General features: G+C 51.5%; 1 protein-coding gene across 1 annotated transcript in view; it reads right to left on the reverse strand.

Moving 5' to 3' along the window:
- The window catches only part of LOC141978802 (uncharacterized), a 33,978-nt gene extending 26,592 nt beyond the window's left edge, over nucleotides 1-7,386 (reverse strand). The window contains exons 1-4 of the mRNA XM_074941116.1: nucleotides 7,082-7,386; nucleotides 6,766-6,788; nucleotides 6,212-6,327; nucleotides 5,095-5,154 (exon numbers count right to left, since the gene is read on the reverse strand). Coding sequence (XP_074797217.1) covers nucleotides 5,095-5,154; nucleotides 6,212-6,327; nucleotides 6,766-6,788; nucleotides 7,082-7,345 — 463 coding nt within the window. The 5' untranslated portion in view covers nucleotides 7,346-7,386. The remainder of the gene's footprint in view (nucleotides 1-5,094; nucleotides 5,155-6,211; nucleotides 6,328-6,765; nucleotides 6,789-7,081) is intronic.
- Nucleotides 7,387-17,525: the final 10,139 nt, after the last annotated feature.

A 17,525-nucleotide genomic window follows, 5' to 3' on the forward strand; every position in this document is an offset into this window, starting at 1 on the left:
CAGTCATTTGGCGCCTAGCAAACAACGACCATGGATGGCTCAAACTCTGCAGGAAGCCAGCTGTGTTTGATAAAGGGTGGGGTGGACTGACCATGCCTTCAGTTCCTTCTCCACCACAAATCGGACTGATCCGCAGTGGAGGGGCAAGAGCAGGGGGAGTGGAATACAGGTAGGGACCACACCTCCAGTTAGAGAGAAGTAACCTCCTCTCCTTCGAGTGACGGTCCCTACTGTAGTCTACTGAGGGTGATTAACAAGGAGCACCTAATTTGGAGGCGGGTGGGAGGAAGAGGTTGGCTCGGTGGAATGGTCGGAGGCCGGCTGCGGCAAACGAGACGTCCACCGCAGAGTCTTGCACCGAGGAGCAATCCACAACAAAAGCATGTACAGAACTCCATGTGGCTGCCCTACCCAGCTCTGGAAGTGGCTCGAGTGAGAAACAGTCCGGGGGATTCCTGAATAGTCTTGCCCTCTGCAGGTTGACGGCCAAGGTCCTTCAGACATCAAGGGAGTGAAGGAGTCTCTCCTCCACTGAGGCATAAGGCTTTGGAAGGAAGAAAGCAGGTGAGTACTGTATATGAGTTGGTTAAGATGAAAGCAGGAGACAACCTTTGGCAGAAACTTGGGGTGTGGGCACAGGGAAACTTTGTCCTTACAGAATGTGGTGAAAGTGGACCATCATGGCCTCCAATTCACCTACCCTTCTTGTGGAAGTAAGAGCTACCAGGGAAATGACCTTCATGGAAAGAAGGGACAGGGACCATCAACACAATGGTTCAAAGGGAGATTTCATTCATGTTGAGAGAACAAGGTTGAAGTCCCATTGCAGAGCGATAGGTTGAATGGGAGGACAGGTTCTGAGAAGACCCAAGACTGGGTTTGGGCCCCGGCACCCGAACAGTTTGCCCTCCTCCTAGATAGCTTGGAAACGGGTTCGATCTTGCTAGGGAAGCTTGTCTGTAAAGTCCTCCAATTTACCGTAATTGAGAAAGTGGCATTTGGCCAATAAGGCCTGGTAGTTGGAAATCCAAAATTGGAGGCTGGCTGACGAGCACCCCAGAAGGTCCAGCGGCTTACCGTCCTTGTCTACCAGGGTACATCACTGCTTGTATCATGAGGGAAGGGGGTGGAGGATGAGAGAACAGAAATTCAGACCCCTTAGCCAGTACATGGTACCCCCTTTTCTGCCCGCCAAACAGCGAATCCAGTCTTGCTGAATGTGGAGGCTCTGAAGGTAGATATTGTGGCCAGGACCCACCGTGTGGCCAACAAGATGGATCCATTGGATGCTGTGGAGGGCCCCAGGCAATGGGATAACAGTGGTTTCTCTGTTGGAGAAAAATAAGGGACTCTCAGAAACTTGGCGGTCCCTTAGGATATTCATAGCAGCGGCAGAGGATCGGCAGCCCCTGCGCGCCATCCGAATCCTCCAACGAGAACTCAGAGCCTGGCTGAAGTGGCGGTACCGTCGGAACCGGGGGGGATCTGTCTGAACCATAGGGGAGTGGGTAGAAGTGTGACTCGACTGAGGGAAGTCCAGAGTTGAAGATCACATCCCCGCCTGGCGCTGACTGTGCAGGAAGACATGGAGACTTCGCTTCCCCCAGAGCAAAGAGGTAAACAGGTCCGGGTGCCGCCTCCAACCTCCCCGGTGTTAGCGGCACACGCTCCAGAGCCGGAACCAGAGCCGGAGTGGGGGACTCTTCCGAAACCGATGGTTCCCTTGACTTAGGGGCTGCCAACTTGGAAGGCGTGCGTGGCTCGATGGTTGGTACCAGTGGATCTGGCGGTCTGTGCGACTTCTTGTGCTTGTGAGCCTTGGAAAGCGCCACTTCTCGGTGGCTGGAACTGGTGGAGGACCCATGGTCCTTCTTGGGCCTGGAGGAAGACTCACTGCCATCCTTAAGCGCATGCATCCTTGGCTCCCGACTAGGCCCCAGCACGGGATCCATAGTACTGGTACCCGTGGAACTGGACATGATCTCCATGGTTGGAGGTGCGCTTCTGGGTTTCTCAGGCTGATGTATGTGGGGGGCGGGTGTTCCCCAGGCCTGGATCCAACTGTGGCTTCATGGCGACCTCCGGCGTAAACCAGTACCCAGGCGTGGGTGCTGGATTGGGATCGGGGGGACCAGTGAAAACGGAACCCTGCCGTCTCTTATCTCCTAAAATTACTGCTAAACACTAAAACTAGAGTAAAACCAACACAAACCTGAATAAAACAAACGATGTACAGTTCTAAAGTGTGTGTGTGTGTGTGGGGGGGGTTAAGTGCGTCAGAGACGAGAGGACACTAGCAGTTCCGACTCGGACCATGTGGCGGTGAGAAGGAACTGAAGGCGCGGTCGGTCCACCCTGCCGGTTATTGCCTCGGACAAAACCATGACACAAAGCAAGGGCGCATGCACGGACCAGCGAACACTCCTACTTTCAAATTCTCCAGCTCCAGGCACATGGCGTAAACCCTCGATGGAATACAACCGGGACCATCACTTGAAGAAGAACAAAGGGCTAAGGAGGGGTGTCAAGGTTCCTTCCCCACTCTGAACTCTAGGGTACAGATGTGGGGACCTGCATGAAAGACCCCCCCTAAGCTTATTCTTACCAGCTTAGGTTAAAACTTCCCCGAAGTACAAACTTTTACCTTTTGTCCTTGAACCTTTATGCTGCCACCACCAAAGTGTCTAACAAAAATAACAGGGGAAGTGCCCACTTGGAAACGTCTCCCCCCCCCAAAATATCCCCCCAAGCACTACACCCCCTTTCCTGGGGAAGGCTTGATAAAAATCCTCACCAATTTGCATAGGTGAACACAGACCCAAACCCTTGGATCTTAAGAACAATGAAAAAACAATCAGGTTCTTAAAAGAAGAATTTTAATTAAAGAAAAAGTAAAAGAATCACCTCTGTAAAATCAGGATGGTAAATACCTTACAGGGTAATCAGATTCAAAACATAGAGAATCCCTCTAGGCCAAACCTTAAGTTACCAAAAGACACAAAAACAGGAATATCCATTCCATCCAGCACAACTTATTTTATCAGCCATTTAAACAAAACAGAATCTAACGCATATCTAACTAGATTGCTTATTAGCCCTTTACAGGAGTTCTGACCTGCATTCCTGCTCTGGTCCCGGCAAAAGCATCCCACAGACAGAGAGGACCCTTTGGTTCCCCCCCGTCCAGCTTTGAAAGTATCTTGTCTCCTCATTGGTCATTTTGGTCGGGTGCCAGCGAGGTTATCTTAGCTTCTTAACCCTTTACAGGTGAAAGGGTTTTTCCTCTGGTCAGGGGGGATTTAAAGGTGTTCACCCTTCCCTTTATATTTATGACAAGGGGCCAGGTGGGGGTTGTTAGGGGTGGGCTGCTGACAGCTGGGGACACACTCCCCTGAACTGGCGCTAGAGAGGGGTCAGAGGGCTGTAGATTCAGGGCTCACCAAGGCTGGCTGAGAGTCACTGCAGATGCTGAAGGTGGGGGTGCATTGCTCCCTTCGGGTGTCTGTCCAACTCAAGCGGATCCACTGCAGGGAGCTCACAGCTTGAAGCAGGGGGGCCGACGGCTCTGAGGTGAGGTCCCAGAGGGAGGAGAAGCCACGTGGCTTCCCCTCGTGAAAGAGTGTGACGCTCCGAGGGTCTGGCTAAGGGCTTCCCCCCAGGTACTGTTCCAGAGCTGTCCAAGAGCACTGGACCTGTGGCTCTGTGACCACGGGGTAAGCCCTTCCCCAGCCCAGAGAGAAGAGAGGACACAAACTGGCAGTGTTAGAGAGACGCCATCTACCCACGCCACACAGCCACAAGCAAACCCAACGGGAGAGCCCAGCCCAGCCCAAAGGAAAGTTGGGATGTTGGAGAAGAGTCCTGGGGGAAAGGGGAAGGATGTGACAGCCACGAGGAGAGAGATCTCTCGGCTGACAACCCTGAATGTAATATTAGAAAGGCCTGTCAATGTCTACACAAATGACCAGGTCACACTTCAGGAGCTCTGGGTGCTGGGTGGTGGTGAGAGTGAGTCTGGTTACTGCTGTGGGGGAGAGTTGCTTTCATGGGAATTTCCTGGTAACTGAAGGAAAATCTCCCCCCGCCCCCAGGCTCATCGTGGGTGTGTGATCCCAGAGATTCCCCCTTCGCTGCTCTAGCTTAGATGGCAAAGAGCACGGAGGGGGAAAAGGGCCACAAAGATTACAGCACCTGGTCTTTGATTTACACCAGCAGCCCGTGGAGCTGCTTCTGTGCCCTGAGAGCCTGAGACCGGGCAGAGACGCCCTGGCAGTTCCCCCCCGGCTGGCTTCAGAAACTGCCTCTCTCCCTCCTTCCCGGCTGCATCTCCCTGCTGGGGCTGCTCCTCTCTCGGGATTAGAGGAAGGTCAGCACCTGAAGCTGCGGGGGAGTGTGTGTGTTTGGGGGGGTTGGTGTGAGAGGAGGGAGGCAACAGATATAAACCAAGGGGGAAGCTGCGCGCTGAGCCCATTCTCCTCCCCCTGGCCTGGGAGAAGAGAAGGGAAGGGGACACTGGAGAAGAACCTCTCAAGGCCAGAGGCAGCCCTCTGAACTGAATAGTTCAAAGGCATGTGGATGTGTGTGGATGCGGCAGGGTCAGCGTTAAGGACCTTTGCTTTGTGTGTAGGCCAGGGAGGGTGTTTCTGTTCATTGGCGTGGGTGTGAACTCAGCACCAAGGCTGGTGTCAGGATTGTTCATCTGACCTCTGCTTGGGATCTCCTTCGTATTTCGTGCGTGTATTTTTATGTTTGGGGGCGGGAGGTGTCATGGTCAATACTGGTTTGATTTGTAACTTGAGTGACAAGTTTGTGAAAAGAGAAGGAGGACTTGTGGCACCTTAGAGACTCACAAATTTATTTGAGTGTAAGTTTTCGGGAGCTACAGCTCACTTCATCGGATCCGTGCGTCCGATGAAGTGAGCTGTAGCTCACAAAAGCTTATGCTCAAATACATTTGTGAGTCTCTAAGGTGCCACAAGTCCTCCTTCTCTTTTTGCGGATACAGACTAACACGGCTGCTACTCTGAAGTTTGTGAAAAATTTTTCAAGGGATTTTTCTCTTCTTTTACAGATAATCTCCGTGTGAAATCTCACCTGGTGTGTATGACTCGAGTGATTCCCCTCCTTTTCTCTCCAGTTCAGAGGGCAGCGAGTCTGGAGAGGGAAAGGGGAAAGGAGATGAGGTTTCAGGTGTCATGTTTACAGAGACATCCCCACCCTTAGCTGACAGAACTGTGTTTTAATTACGTGAGAGAAAACGTTGGCGAGGGACAGAGCCACGCCCAGCTCTTTAATCAAAGAATCCGACACTTTCTATTTTCGCTTTCATTCAGGCATCTTGCATCCACAGAAACGGCCATTAACCCTCCCAGCCCCCCCCCCGAGCAGAATGACGTGGGAGACGGATTTCCCCGGGGTCCCTCTTCCTCCAGACCCCAGGCGGTTACTCTCATTCTCCGTGTGCAGGTTTTCGTAACCTAGACCCAGATCCTGGCAAGAGTTTAGCATGAATGGAACTTTACACCCTTTGGCTCATTTGACATCAATGGGCTGCGGAGACTTTGCAGGATCAGGGCCCTGAATGGCGAAGCTTTACCCTGGCTATGCCCCTCTATCCCTGCCCCACCCCCTTCCTCCTCCGCCCTGCCTTCAACAACTCCACTCCCTGCCCACCCAGGAGCACCTCTTGAGCCTGCAGCTGCTGGGGAGGAGACACCAAAGGCTCCCTGTGTTGTAGGGAGTCGCCTGGATTTGCACCTTTGGCCCACCCGAGCTGCCACAGGGGCCGGCGCCCAAGGATGGGCTGGGTCCACATTTCAAAAGTGACCTGTAATTTAGGGTCTAAATTTTGGCTGCCAAACTTCAGGCCCTGGGGCCTGGTTCTCAGTGATGCTGCATATCCCACTGTCTCAAGCTGCAGTGGTGGATGATACCCAGCTCATGTCCTGCCGTTCAGTATTTGGGAGAGAGAAACCGAGGCACCCACAGTTTGCTATGTTTTTACCTTAATAATTTTACCAAGGCTCACAGAGTGAATCACCGTGAGACATCCCAGTGCCTGGGCCCCTGCTCCATCTGCTCAGTTTCTCCACTTTCTGGCTTTTATTAAATTGGTACACACTGTAATTATGAAGTAAATGGCCAGAGCCCATCTCCTCCCACGGTCTCAGAGACACACCCTCATTTCCCCTCCTAGATTCCTTCTTGGTACCTTTGAACTTCCTCAGAGTCTCCGTTAGAGCGAAAATTTTCTGGGAGAAATCGCTGAGTATCTCTGCCAGCTCTGGAGAAATCTCCACTGGCTGCTGGAACTTCCCCATCTCACATCTGGAGAGAGAGAATTTCACATGATTATATTTCGTTTACTGACTCATTATAATTCCTTGCTGGTGGAAGCTGCTGCTTTATGGAGCCTGGAGTTAGAAATCCTCCCCTCCCAGCCTCTGAGCAGATGCAACACGGGCCAGGGCTTTGCAATCTTCCCCCATAGGCGGTGGCCCCATTAATATCCTTCCCATCTGGCCTGCAGAGGCCAGATCCAAGGATGAAAGAGGTCCATCTTTCCTATGGACTAGAGAATTCCAGAGTCTTGTATAGATGGGTGAGTGCCTGGGGATTAAGTTCATCCGAGAGATTTGCATCCAACGTGTGACCCTGCCCCACACCTTTTGCTGTAGAGCCTTGGGGGGATGTGGTGCTCATATGGTCCCCAAGCCCTTTCCCAACATTGTGAAGCACAAGGGGGAGGAAGTGAGAGCCACGTACCTGCTCAAGGTGCTTCTGACGTCCTAGAGGGGAGAGAGAGAGAAAAACAATTTCAGTCCCTCATGCCACACACTGGGGGACAAGGGAAAGGGATTTTGCAGCTAATGGGGAAAGAGGCACTTCCCTGGCCCCAGGGCCATGCATTGACTGAATTAATGTCATCTCAAACATGAATGAGTCTGTAACTCTTCCAAGGGCAAAAATAATTCGCACGTCAGCAATGCACACACTGACTTACATTGTGATCTCTGACTGCTGGACCCCATGTTGTCCTGTCCCTGTGTTGGGATCTGGAGTGTATTTAACTCGGTCTCACCTGCGGGAATTCACTCGCTGGCTTCTGATACTTCCCCTCCAGCTCACTGATCAGGTCGCTGAGACGGGAAATCTCCTCGGAGAGTTGAGTGACGTGGTCTTTCTGTGTCTTCACAATCTCCTTGTCCAGCTTGTCCAGATGGGCGAGAAGGAGTCGCTCTTCTTTCTCTAGAAACATCTTCAGTTCCTGAAACTCAGACACAATCTTCTGCCTCTCGTTTTCTGTCTGTATCTGTTTTTTAATAAAGGGGTGGGGAAGGGACATGTAGAGAAAGTCTAGGGTCTTTCATAAGTGCTGAGCATGCAGGAGAGAGAATTGCCTTACATCTGACACTTGACTACACACCGTAGTTACTAGGGAGTGGATTTCATAACACCTTCCTCTTTGTTCCTAATATCTCTTCGTGGGATGTGTGCAGGTCTGACAGGGGCATGGCACTGTGTCATCAGAGACCTACCTCGGTCCTGACCCAGAGCAGCAGGAGGCAGAGATGCCAGAGGAGAAAAAAGAATGAAGCAATTATTAAACAGCGCAAGAAATGCCTGCGGGCTCCAGCTGATGGCACTTTCTGGGATATAGTCCGTTCAGCTTGGGAGGAGAGTTGGGAAAGCCACAAAGGCTAGAAATGAACTCATTCGTTGGAATGGGAGCTTAGCTTCTGTAGAATATGAGGTGGGCCTGATCCTGGGAGAGGACTTCTCAGGCCCCCTGTACGTGTGTGGGTGCCCACATGAATCTAATCCCTGGTCATGGAGCAATGCAGACAACAAGTCCTCATTCCCCAAGGCCACAGAGGAATCTGCCTACAAAGAGACCTCCTTCTCCAGCTCCTTGCAGGCTAATAACAACGGGGACCTACCAGATACTGCAGGCTTGTCCCCTCTCCAGTCACTTTAAATCCCTTCAGCTTTTCCTTTTCTTCCCTCAGAGTCTCCAAATAGGCCTGGATCTTCTCCTGGTGAAACAGAAATGCTCTGGTTGTTTTGTTGTGTGTAGTGGGTGTTTTCCCACCCAAGACTTTGTAGATGACCGTCAGCCCTTTCTGACATCAGGGACGCCAAGGAAATGAATCTTCATCAATAGAGACTGGGAGTGTTTTATATTCAGGCAGTTTAGAATTATTTGTCCTTTTCCCCCACTGAGTTAAACCAGTGGAGAAAGCTGGAGTCGCATGGTGGTGAATCAATAACCCAATTGTTTAGAAGGTTTAACTAACAAAGTGATACAAACCCCAGAAGCCACCGGGGTTAGAAATACCATCTGGGATGCCCAAAGGAGCCCAACTCCCATTGAATTTCAGCCCTGAACCCTGGGGGACTGGACTGGTTGGACAGAACTGGTCTAAGCACTTGGGGGTGGCTGATTTGTGTTAAGAACGGTTGCTCTATGTGGTCCCAAACCCTTTAATTTGCAATGCCCTCTGGGTAGCTGCCTCACCGTGCCCTCACCGTGCCCGAAGCAGTGGACTCTGGGAGATAGGCCGAGATTGTCCCCCACTCTTGTTTTGTGCAGGGCCCAGCCCAATGGAGGTCAGGTCTCAGGACTGGTCTGCAGGGGCTGCTGGGATGATACGGACTGTGAGGCAAAGCCGTTCTAAAACCAGCCGCTAGCCGTAAGTCCCCCTTCTCCGGCCTGAAGGCAGCACTCCCAGGTACGCTGGCCTGCAGCGCAGGTGAGCGAAACCTCGCTGATCCTTTCACAGTTCGATTTGAGTTGCGAGTTCCCTTATTTCACCAGGGGGAAGTGGTTTGTAAAGGGCGCTCCAGCTTCCCAGAGGAAAGTCGCCCACATCAGACATCTGTCCTGCCTTCATTTCCACCTCTCACGTCACATCCCTCTACACATTTCTTTCCGTATCACTGTTCATACAGTGAAGGCTTTACCGAGCAGAAAGATGCAGGGGGGAGAAATTGAGTCTGATCAGCAAGTTGGGGTGAAATGAACCTGTCATTAAAATGCAGTTAGAACGAATTAGATGGGGCAGCGATTCCTTACCTGGTACTCCTGGGCAGCCTCCTGGATGGGACCCAGCCGGTAAGCGGCGTGAGCCCGGGATGCGTCACCACGTGTGAGGTTTCTCTGCTGAGCAGTTTCTCCGCACTGAGGACAGGCGAAGTCTGTATCCGACCCTTCCCTGCACTGGCCGATGCAGGCTCTGCAGAAACTGTGCCCATCAGCCCGGAGACGTTGTGCGGTGCTCTCTGCAGCCATGGCTCCTGTCCAGACAGCGCCAGTGCGTTAGTTTCACTTTCCTGAAGGTAGAGATTCACTCCACCTGCCCAGTAACTGGGTGTTTCCTTTCCTGGAACTGACTCATGCTGCATTGAAACAAGCCCCCTGGTAACATTACCAGCCCCGGGGGCTTTTGGGATCAACGTACCAATAAAGCTCTGCCCCCCCTCGTGCAATCAGCCCCTGTGCTGGTGTAGAGGGTCACTAGGACCTCTCGTGGGTGCCAGCATCCCCCTGTGCTAATGAGCTTGCCAGAGCAGGTGTTTAAGGAGGGATATTTTGAAACTCACATTCTAAAAACTTGGCTAACCTGGAATCAGTGTTTCAAATATCTGATTCTCATTTACACCAGGGCTGCTCTGGCTCAGTGCGTTGCCAGCTCCCATGATTTCATCAGGACTCTCACGATATTTGCTGTTAGACCCCCAGCTCCCGGAAGCATGTGATTAGGGGAGACTCTTGCCACTTTTATCCAAGCAGAGCTGTTATACCTGCTGCTCTCTTGACGTAAAGGAAATCCTTAACATGCTGTTACTCGTTCAGCAATCTGGGCCCTGGCTCTGTTCCAGGCACAAGCCATTTTTGCTGAGGTCAGAATTGAGGATTTGCTTTACAGGGCGAGAGAGATGGATACACTGGGTGCAGGGTGTAGACCGCTTTCTGTCAAAGGCACATATCTGGACTGGGGCAGCATCCCGCTGGTGACGTTGCACTCCATACGTTTTATGGAAATATGCTTATGAGTATGAATATGATGTAACTGGAATATGCTTTATGCAAAAGGTCTCTTGCCTACTGAATATATTCCTCCTATTTGAATGCCTGTATCATTCTTGTAGCTGAAGCTAGAAATATGAAGTATAACTCTGAGGTCCTATTGTAGTGATGCAAAGTGTGGGCCATTAATGGTGGTTTAGAATCTTGATGGCTCCCACTGACTAGGGCAATTGGTTGTAAATGGTTTATTTACCTGCAAACCTCCCTGTCTACGTGTGGGCCAACCCAGGAAGAATGGAGATTAGGGGTCTTACAGTGACCATGTCACATGAGACTGGAATCCATCTTAATCCTTGTACTTTTCCATTGATGAGGCAGGGGTGGGGCAAGCACAGACAAAAGATTCCTGCCTGTGCCAAAGCTATAAAAGGGGGTGGAGCAGGACAAAGGGGGCCAGTCATGAGAAGACCCCTGCTTACCACCTGAGATGTCAGCTGGAACTAACAAGGACTGTACCAGGGGAAAGGATTGGGCCCAGACTAGGAAGGAGTCTAGTCTGTGTGAGAAGCTTACTGGAACATCTTTGAAGGTAAGATATTACCTGTAATCAGTTTCTTAATGTATTAGGTTTAGACTTGCGGGTTTTTGCTTTATTTTGCTTGGTGAGTTACTTTGTTCTGACTGTTATTACTTGAAACCACTCAAGTCCTACTTTTTATACTTAATAAAATCACTTTTGTTTATTAATAAACCCAGAGTAAGTGATTAATACCTGGGGGTGCAAACAGCTGTGTGTATCTCTCTCTCAGTGTTATAGAGGGTGGACAATTTATGAATTTACCCTGTATAAGCTTTATACAGAGCAAAAAAAAAGATTTATTTGGGGTTTTGATGCCATTGGGAACTGGGCGTCTTGGTGCTGGAGGCAGGTAACCTGCTGAGCTGTTTCTAGTTAAGTCTGCAACTCTGGGGCCGTGGACCAAACCCTGGGTCTGTGTTGCAGCAGGCTAGCATGTCTGGCTCAACAAGGCAGGGTTCTGGAGTCCCAAGCTGGCAGCGAAAATGGGCTCAGAGGTAATTTCAACACATCAGGTGACAGTCCCAAGGGGATCTCTGTGACCGAACCCATCACACTGCTGACAATGGTTTTAGGAGTGTGTCCATAAGAACATAAGACCGACCATACTTGGTCAGACCAAAGGTCCATCTAGCCCAGTATCCTGTCTTCTGACAGTGGCCAATGCCAGGTGCCCCAGAGGGAATGAACAGAACAGGTAACCATCAAGTGATCCATCCCCTATTGCCCTTACTCAGTTTCTGTCAAACAGAGGCTTGGCATACCCATTCCTGCCCATCCTGTCTAATACCCATTGACGGACTTGTCCTCCATGAACTAATCTAGTCTTTTTTTTTAACCCCATTATAGTCTTGGCCTTCACAACATCCTGTGGCAAGGAGTCCCACAGAGTCTGTAGCAGAGAATGGAGTAGGTATTCCCTTGAAATCCATATTTCTTTGCTTATTAAAGTTGAGGCTGTAGTGAAAATCTACACCTGAGTAACCTAATCTGCCTTTCTGCTGGTTTATTTATTTATATGCATTACTCAGGATTAAAGTTTCACTCATTAATTCAGTATCCCAGATTTAGCCTGGAGAGGGGGAATGTGAAAAAAAAGATCTCTGCCAAGATCTTTGATCAGGGTTTTGGGGTAGGAGAATGATCCAGATAATGCACAGAATAATAATAAAACCTCCTGCAAGTGCAATGTCACCTTGGTCCCGCAAAATCTGACCCCTGGAGCCTGCAGGTCAGAATGAAGGAGGGGAGCTACGTGACACAGGTGCTGGCTTCCTCCTTTCCCTGAGGGTGTTCAGCCCTCACCCCACCTCTTCCCACCCCTGCTCTGTCCCAGGCCCTGCCTCATACTCCACCCCTTCCTCCAAAGCCCCACCCCGCCTCTTCCTGCCTCCACCCCACCTCTTCCTGCCCAGTTCCACCTCCTCCCCTGAGTGTGGGAGGGAGGGGGAGGAGCTGATCGATGGGGCCGCTGGGGGGAGGGATGCATCGGGGTGCGGGAGCTGGCTGCTGGTGGGTGCTAAATACCTGATAACAGAGTGGGCACCTATGCTAAGCAGGGTGTGTGAACGACCTCAAAGAGAAGCCATTCCAGGAGAATCCAGAAAGGTAGAACCCCACCCCACCCCCACCAATTAGCCCAGGTGCCCCCAAGAGCAGTGGGGGCCAGGTCTGCACAGGTGGTCTCAGTGGAGCTAGTTGACCTCCACCCAGGTTGCAATGCTTGCCGTGCTTCGCAGTCCGGGGGGCTGTCTGCAGACTCAGGCAGATGTTGGCTGTTCATATTGTCATGAATCTCTTTCTCACCATGAAAGGGAGATAGATCTGAGACCAGCCACACAACTCTAGCAGGCAGGGCCTTGTGCAAGAGCCCAGCCTTCGCCCAGAATGACCCGTGCGTGGGTCCAAACTTGAACTCGTGGGAAAAGTGTGAACATTTTGCAAACGTTGTCACAGAGAAGTCCTCTTTTGACATTTGAATGTTTTGATCAGCTTGAATCACAGCCCCAGTGAGTGGGAATTAGAGACAACAAGGGCGTAGGTTCCTGAATTCATAGAAGATCAGGGTTGGAAGGGACCTCAGGATGTCACCTAGTCCCACCCCCTGCTACCTTCCAGTGAAATCAAGGATTGAAATCAATGAAGCTCGGAGCCTAAGTGGAAGTTAAATGTTCATTAAGCTGTGAAGGCCAAAGCTATAACTGGGTTCAAAAAGAGTTAGGTACGTTCCTGAGGATAGGTCCACCGATGGTTATTAGCCCAACCCCATGCTCTGGGTGTCACTAAACTACCTGATGCTGGGTGTGGATGACAGGGGATGGATCACTAGGTGATTAACCTGTTCTGTTCATTCCCTCTGAAGCACCTGGCAGTGGCCACGGTCGGAAGCCAGGATACTGGGTTAGCTGGACCATTGGTCCAACCCAGTGTGGCCGTTCTTATGTTCAGCAAAAGTTACAGTAGATTCTTGCCTTTTGAGAAGGATTTAATAGGAAATCGTATACAGCCCTCAGTGAATATTTGAGAATCAAGCTCCACACACAAGCAGTGACATGCAAAAAAGCACTAAGGGCTGGATTGAGAGCCAAAATAACAACTGAGAAAGGCAGTCCCATTGGTACGTCAAATGCAAATGACTTTTTGACACCAGACCAGGGAATCAGTGTCAGTATCTAGGTCTGTTCACTACCCTGGGGTAGAATTTTGGGTTTGACTTTTTGATACTCTTATAGTAAAATGTGCAAACCAGGGACAAAGCCACTGTGATGTTGCTTCCGGCTAGTCAGCTGGATTTGTGAGTACAGTGGGAACAGGGAAGAGCAGTTGAAGTGTTACTGAGAGCACACTGTAAGATTGCCTCAACCCCTACCTGAAGGCAAAGTTGAGCAACCAGTGGGGAGGGGCAAAGGGGCTTTGCGGGGAAGGTATAAAACACTAAAAGACCAAAGAAATGGCACACTCCTTACCCCTCCCATGGGGTCCAAAAGGGGTGGGATGAAGAACCCAGACCCAAAATGGAACATGACCCTAAGTTGTAAGGGGTGAGAGGAGGGGCGTGTACTGCAGGTGTATTTGAGGAGGTGGGAATTGGGGAATGGGGAATGAGAATGGGGAACGGGGACACAGGCAAGGCTCTGCAGTGTCAGAGCTAGGAAGGGGGACACGGGGTAAAGGCTCTGCGGCTAACCCAGGAACCTATCCCTGCAACAAAGCCCGTTGCCAACTCTGTCCACATATCTATTCAGGGGACACCATCATAGGACCTACCCACATCAGCCACACCATCAGGGGCTCGTTCACCTGCACATCCACCAATGTGATCTATGCCATCATGTGCCAGCAATGCCCCTCTGCCATGTACACTGGCCAAACTGGACAGTCTCTACGTAAAAGAATAAATGGACACAAATCTGACTTCAGGAATTATAACATTCAAAAACCAGTCGGAGAACACTTCAACGTCTCTGGACACTCAATAACAGACTAAAAAGTGGCAATTCTTCAACAAAAAAAACTTCAGAAACAGACTCCAACAAGAAACTGCAGAAGTGGAATTAATTTGCAAACTGGACACCGTCAAATTAGGCCTGAATAAAGACTGAGAGTGGATGGGTCACTACAAGAACTAAAAAAACCTAAATTTCCCCCTACTCTTACTCACACCTTCTTGTTAACTGTTTGAAATGAGCCACCCTGATTACCGCTACAAAAGTGATTTTTCGTCCTGTTGATAATAGCCCACTTTAATTGAAATGTCTGGACCCCCCAACTTGGCAAGGCAACTCCCATCTTTTCATGTACTGCCGAATACATCTTCCTACTGTATTTTCCACTCCATGCATCTGATGAAGTGGGTTCTAGCGGATGAAAGCTTATGCCCGAATAAATTTGTTAGTCTCAAAGGTGCCACAAGGACTCCTTGTTGTTTTTGCTGATACAGACTAACACGGCTACCCCTCCGAAACAGAGCTGGGAAGCGGGACACTGGGGAACAGACTCTATCGGTGTATAGAGATAAGCCCAACTGTCGTGAAGGGCTTCGGAATATGCTTGCTTGGAAACTAACCCCACTAAACATTGCATTATCTGCGCTTCGGACTTCTGGTCTTTTGCGGCTTGCTGTCTGCGTGACAAGGACCAGGGACGTGGGAGGGTGGAGGGAAAGCCCTCTAACCATCTGTCTAATTGGAAGTCACATGATCCAACACAATCAACTTGCGCTATAAGAATAAAAAGAAAAATTTAGAATTAAAAATTCCGAATTAAAAGTCCCAGTAAAACGCATGGGAAGCGCTGTACTAGGAACACAGAGGTCATTGCTAAAGCTGCTAGCAGCTACTGACTTGCGCATATTTTCAATCAGTATTTGCTATGAAAATACAAATGGAACAAGCACCCTGGCTTTCCTCTGCCCGGTGTCGACAAAGGTAAATGTTGCAGTGCAGAGAGTGACCAGAGTCATAAAAATAACATTTTAAAAAAGAACAGGAGGACTTGTGGCACCTTAGAGACTAACCAATTTATTTGAGCATAAGCTTTTGTGAGCTAAAACCCACTTCATCAGATGCATGCAGTGGAAAATACAGGGGGGAGATTTATATACACAGAGAACATGAAACAATGGGGGTTACCATACACGCTGTAAGGAGAGTGATCAGGTAAGGCAAGCTATTACCAGCAGGAGAGACAAAAAAAACCCTTTTGTAGTGATAATCAAGGTGGGCCGTTGCCAGCAGTTGACAAGAACAGCTGAGGAAGAGTGAGGAGTGGGAGATAAACACGGGGAAATAGTTTTACTTTGTGTAATGACCCCTCCGCTCCCAGTCTCTATTCAAGCCGAAGTTAATTGTACCCAGTTTGCAAATTAATTCCAATTCGGCAGTCTCTCCTTGGAGTCTGTTTTTGAAGGGTTTTTTGCTGAAGAATTGCCACTTCTAGGTCTGTAATCCAGTGACCAGAACTCCAGCTGAAGTGGCTGGCAAGGCAGGGAGCCTTTCAGGGAATCCAGCGTTGGAGAAATGTGGGACCTGCTCGGAGACTTTCTGCAGACCCAGAAACTGAGACGAGCGAGTCCTTCAAACACCCCACATGTGAGCTACAGAACTCGGCGAGGGTTTTGTTTTTGGGGTGGGGGGCATGTCAGATATTTCCCGAATGGAGGCTCCCGCTGCCGGACACAGGGAGCCTCGGCCCCAAGCCCTGCGCAAGGGGCCAAGCTGCGGCGGCGAGATCGCTAGGACCCAGGAGCTGCCCCCTCGGCAGCAGGAAGTGAATCGCCCTCGCTCCGCAGTGACTCCGGAGCCAGGGGCTGCAGCCGGGACAGTCTCCAGCCCGGCCGGGACCCCACCGCTTCCCGGCCCTGCTCCCGGGGGGGGCCTGCTGGGGGGGAAGGTGAGAGAGACCCCCCACACACACACACACCCCCGGGCTGCAGGGATCCCTGTGCCCAGGAGGGCGGCCGCCAGCCCCAGTGTGGGCGGGGGGCTGGGATGGGGGGGATGTGATGGGGGGCTGGGATGGGGGAGATGTGGGGGGAAGGGGGGCTGGGAAGGGGGGATGGGGGGAGGGGGGCTGGGATAGGGGGAGGAGATGGGGGGGATAGGGGAAGATATGGGGGAAGGGGGGCGGGGCTGGGGGGGCTGGGATAGGGGGAGGGGAAGGGGGGATGGGGGCTGGGATAGGGGGAAGGGGGATGGGGGGCTGGTATGGGGGAGGGAATGGGGGGCTGGGATGGGGGGCTGGGATAGGGGAGGGGTTGGGGGAGGGGGGGCTGGGGTGGGGGGGATGGGGGGAGGGGGGCTGGGGTGGGGGGAAGGGATGGGGGAGGGGAAGGGGGAGGGGAGGCTGGGATAGGGGAGGGGAAGGGGGGATGGGATAGGGGGGCTGGGATGGGGAGGGGAAGGGGGGATGGGATAGGGGGGCTGGGATGGGGGAGGGGAAGGGGAGGGGGGGGTGACTCCTGATCTGACCGGGTGCTGGTCTGAATTCTGTGCAGGATTCGGTGTCACTCCAGAGTCACTGCTCGCCATAGCCGGCAAGGAGTGGAATTGGGGGTTGGTTCGGGTTCAGTGTTCAGTTCTGGTTCAAGATGCCCCAAAATGATTCAGTTACCAGGCAGTGCCGGGGGCGGGAGGGCGCGACGGGGAGGGTAGGAGCAGGTCCTGCAGCTTCCTTCAGTGGGGAACTGATCTGGGGGCCCGAGGCCTGTGTCAAGCGGGGCATTTAGAAGGAGGAGCTGCCCCAGGGGCTGGGGATGGGTGGGAGGAGGCCTGTCTAAGCAGGAGAAAAGTTGGGCAGCCAGTACCTCTCCCCCTGGAATTGAAGAGTTATTGTTAACTTCTGGGACCAGGAGCCCCCCCACTTCCCTCTCTGCTCCTAGGGGCTCTCTCCTCTTCTCCTTTACTGGGGCAGGCTGCTCTGGGAGCAATCGCCTGCCTGGGTGTTCTAGATAATGAAGGAAAGAGCAGAGAAGGTTTCATTGTATTTGATCAGATATTGAGCTTAAAAACTGCTGAAACTTTATTGTAACTGGCCACCAGTTTTCCCCCAGTTCAGGTCAGATTCAGCTTCACTGAGTAAGAGAAAAATGATGGATCAAGTCTGGCTCCTGCTCAGTTAAAAATACCGGTTCAAACTGGTTCTGGTTCGGTTCTGATGTGAGTCCGGGTGGGCAAATGAAATCTGCAGCTGCCGAACTGCCCCTGGGGGCTGCCGGTGTCTCTCTTTGCTCGTGATGTTAGAGCCCCTAGAGTTGAGTTTTCTGGGTCAGACGCTTCTGCCTCCTACATCGTGATCTGGGAGCCCAGACGGAGCAGCTGCTGCTCCCCCAGCGGGCTCTGTGCTGGGGAAAGACCTTCATTAAAGCCCCCTCTGTGCCCAGCCCAGGTGGGGACTTTCCCCCGTGGCTGGAATTGGCCC

The sequence above is a fragment of the Natator depressus genome, chromosome 28 (genome assembly GCF_965152275.1).
Source record: "Natator depressus isolate rNatDep1 chromosome 28, rNatDep2.hap1, whole genome shotgun sequence".
NCBI lineage: Eukaryota > Metazoa > Chordata > Testudines > Cheloniidae > Natator > Natator depressus.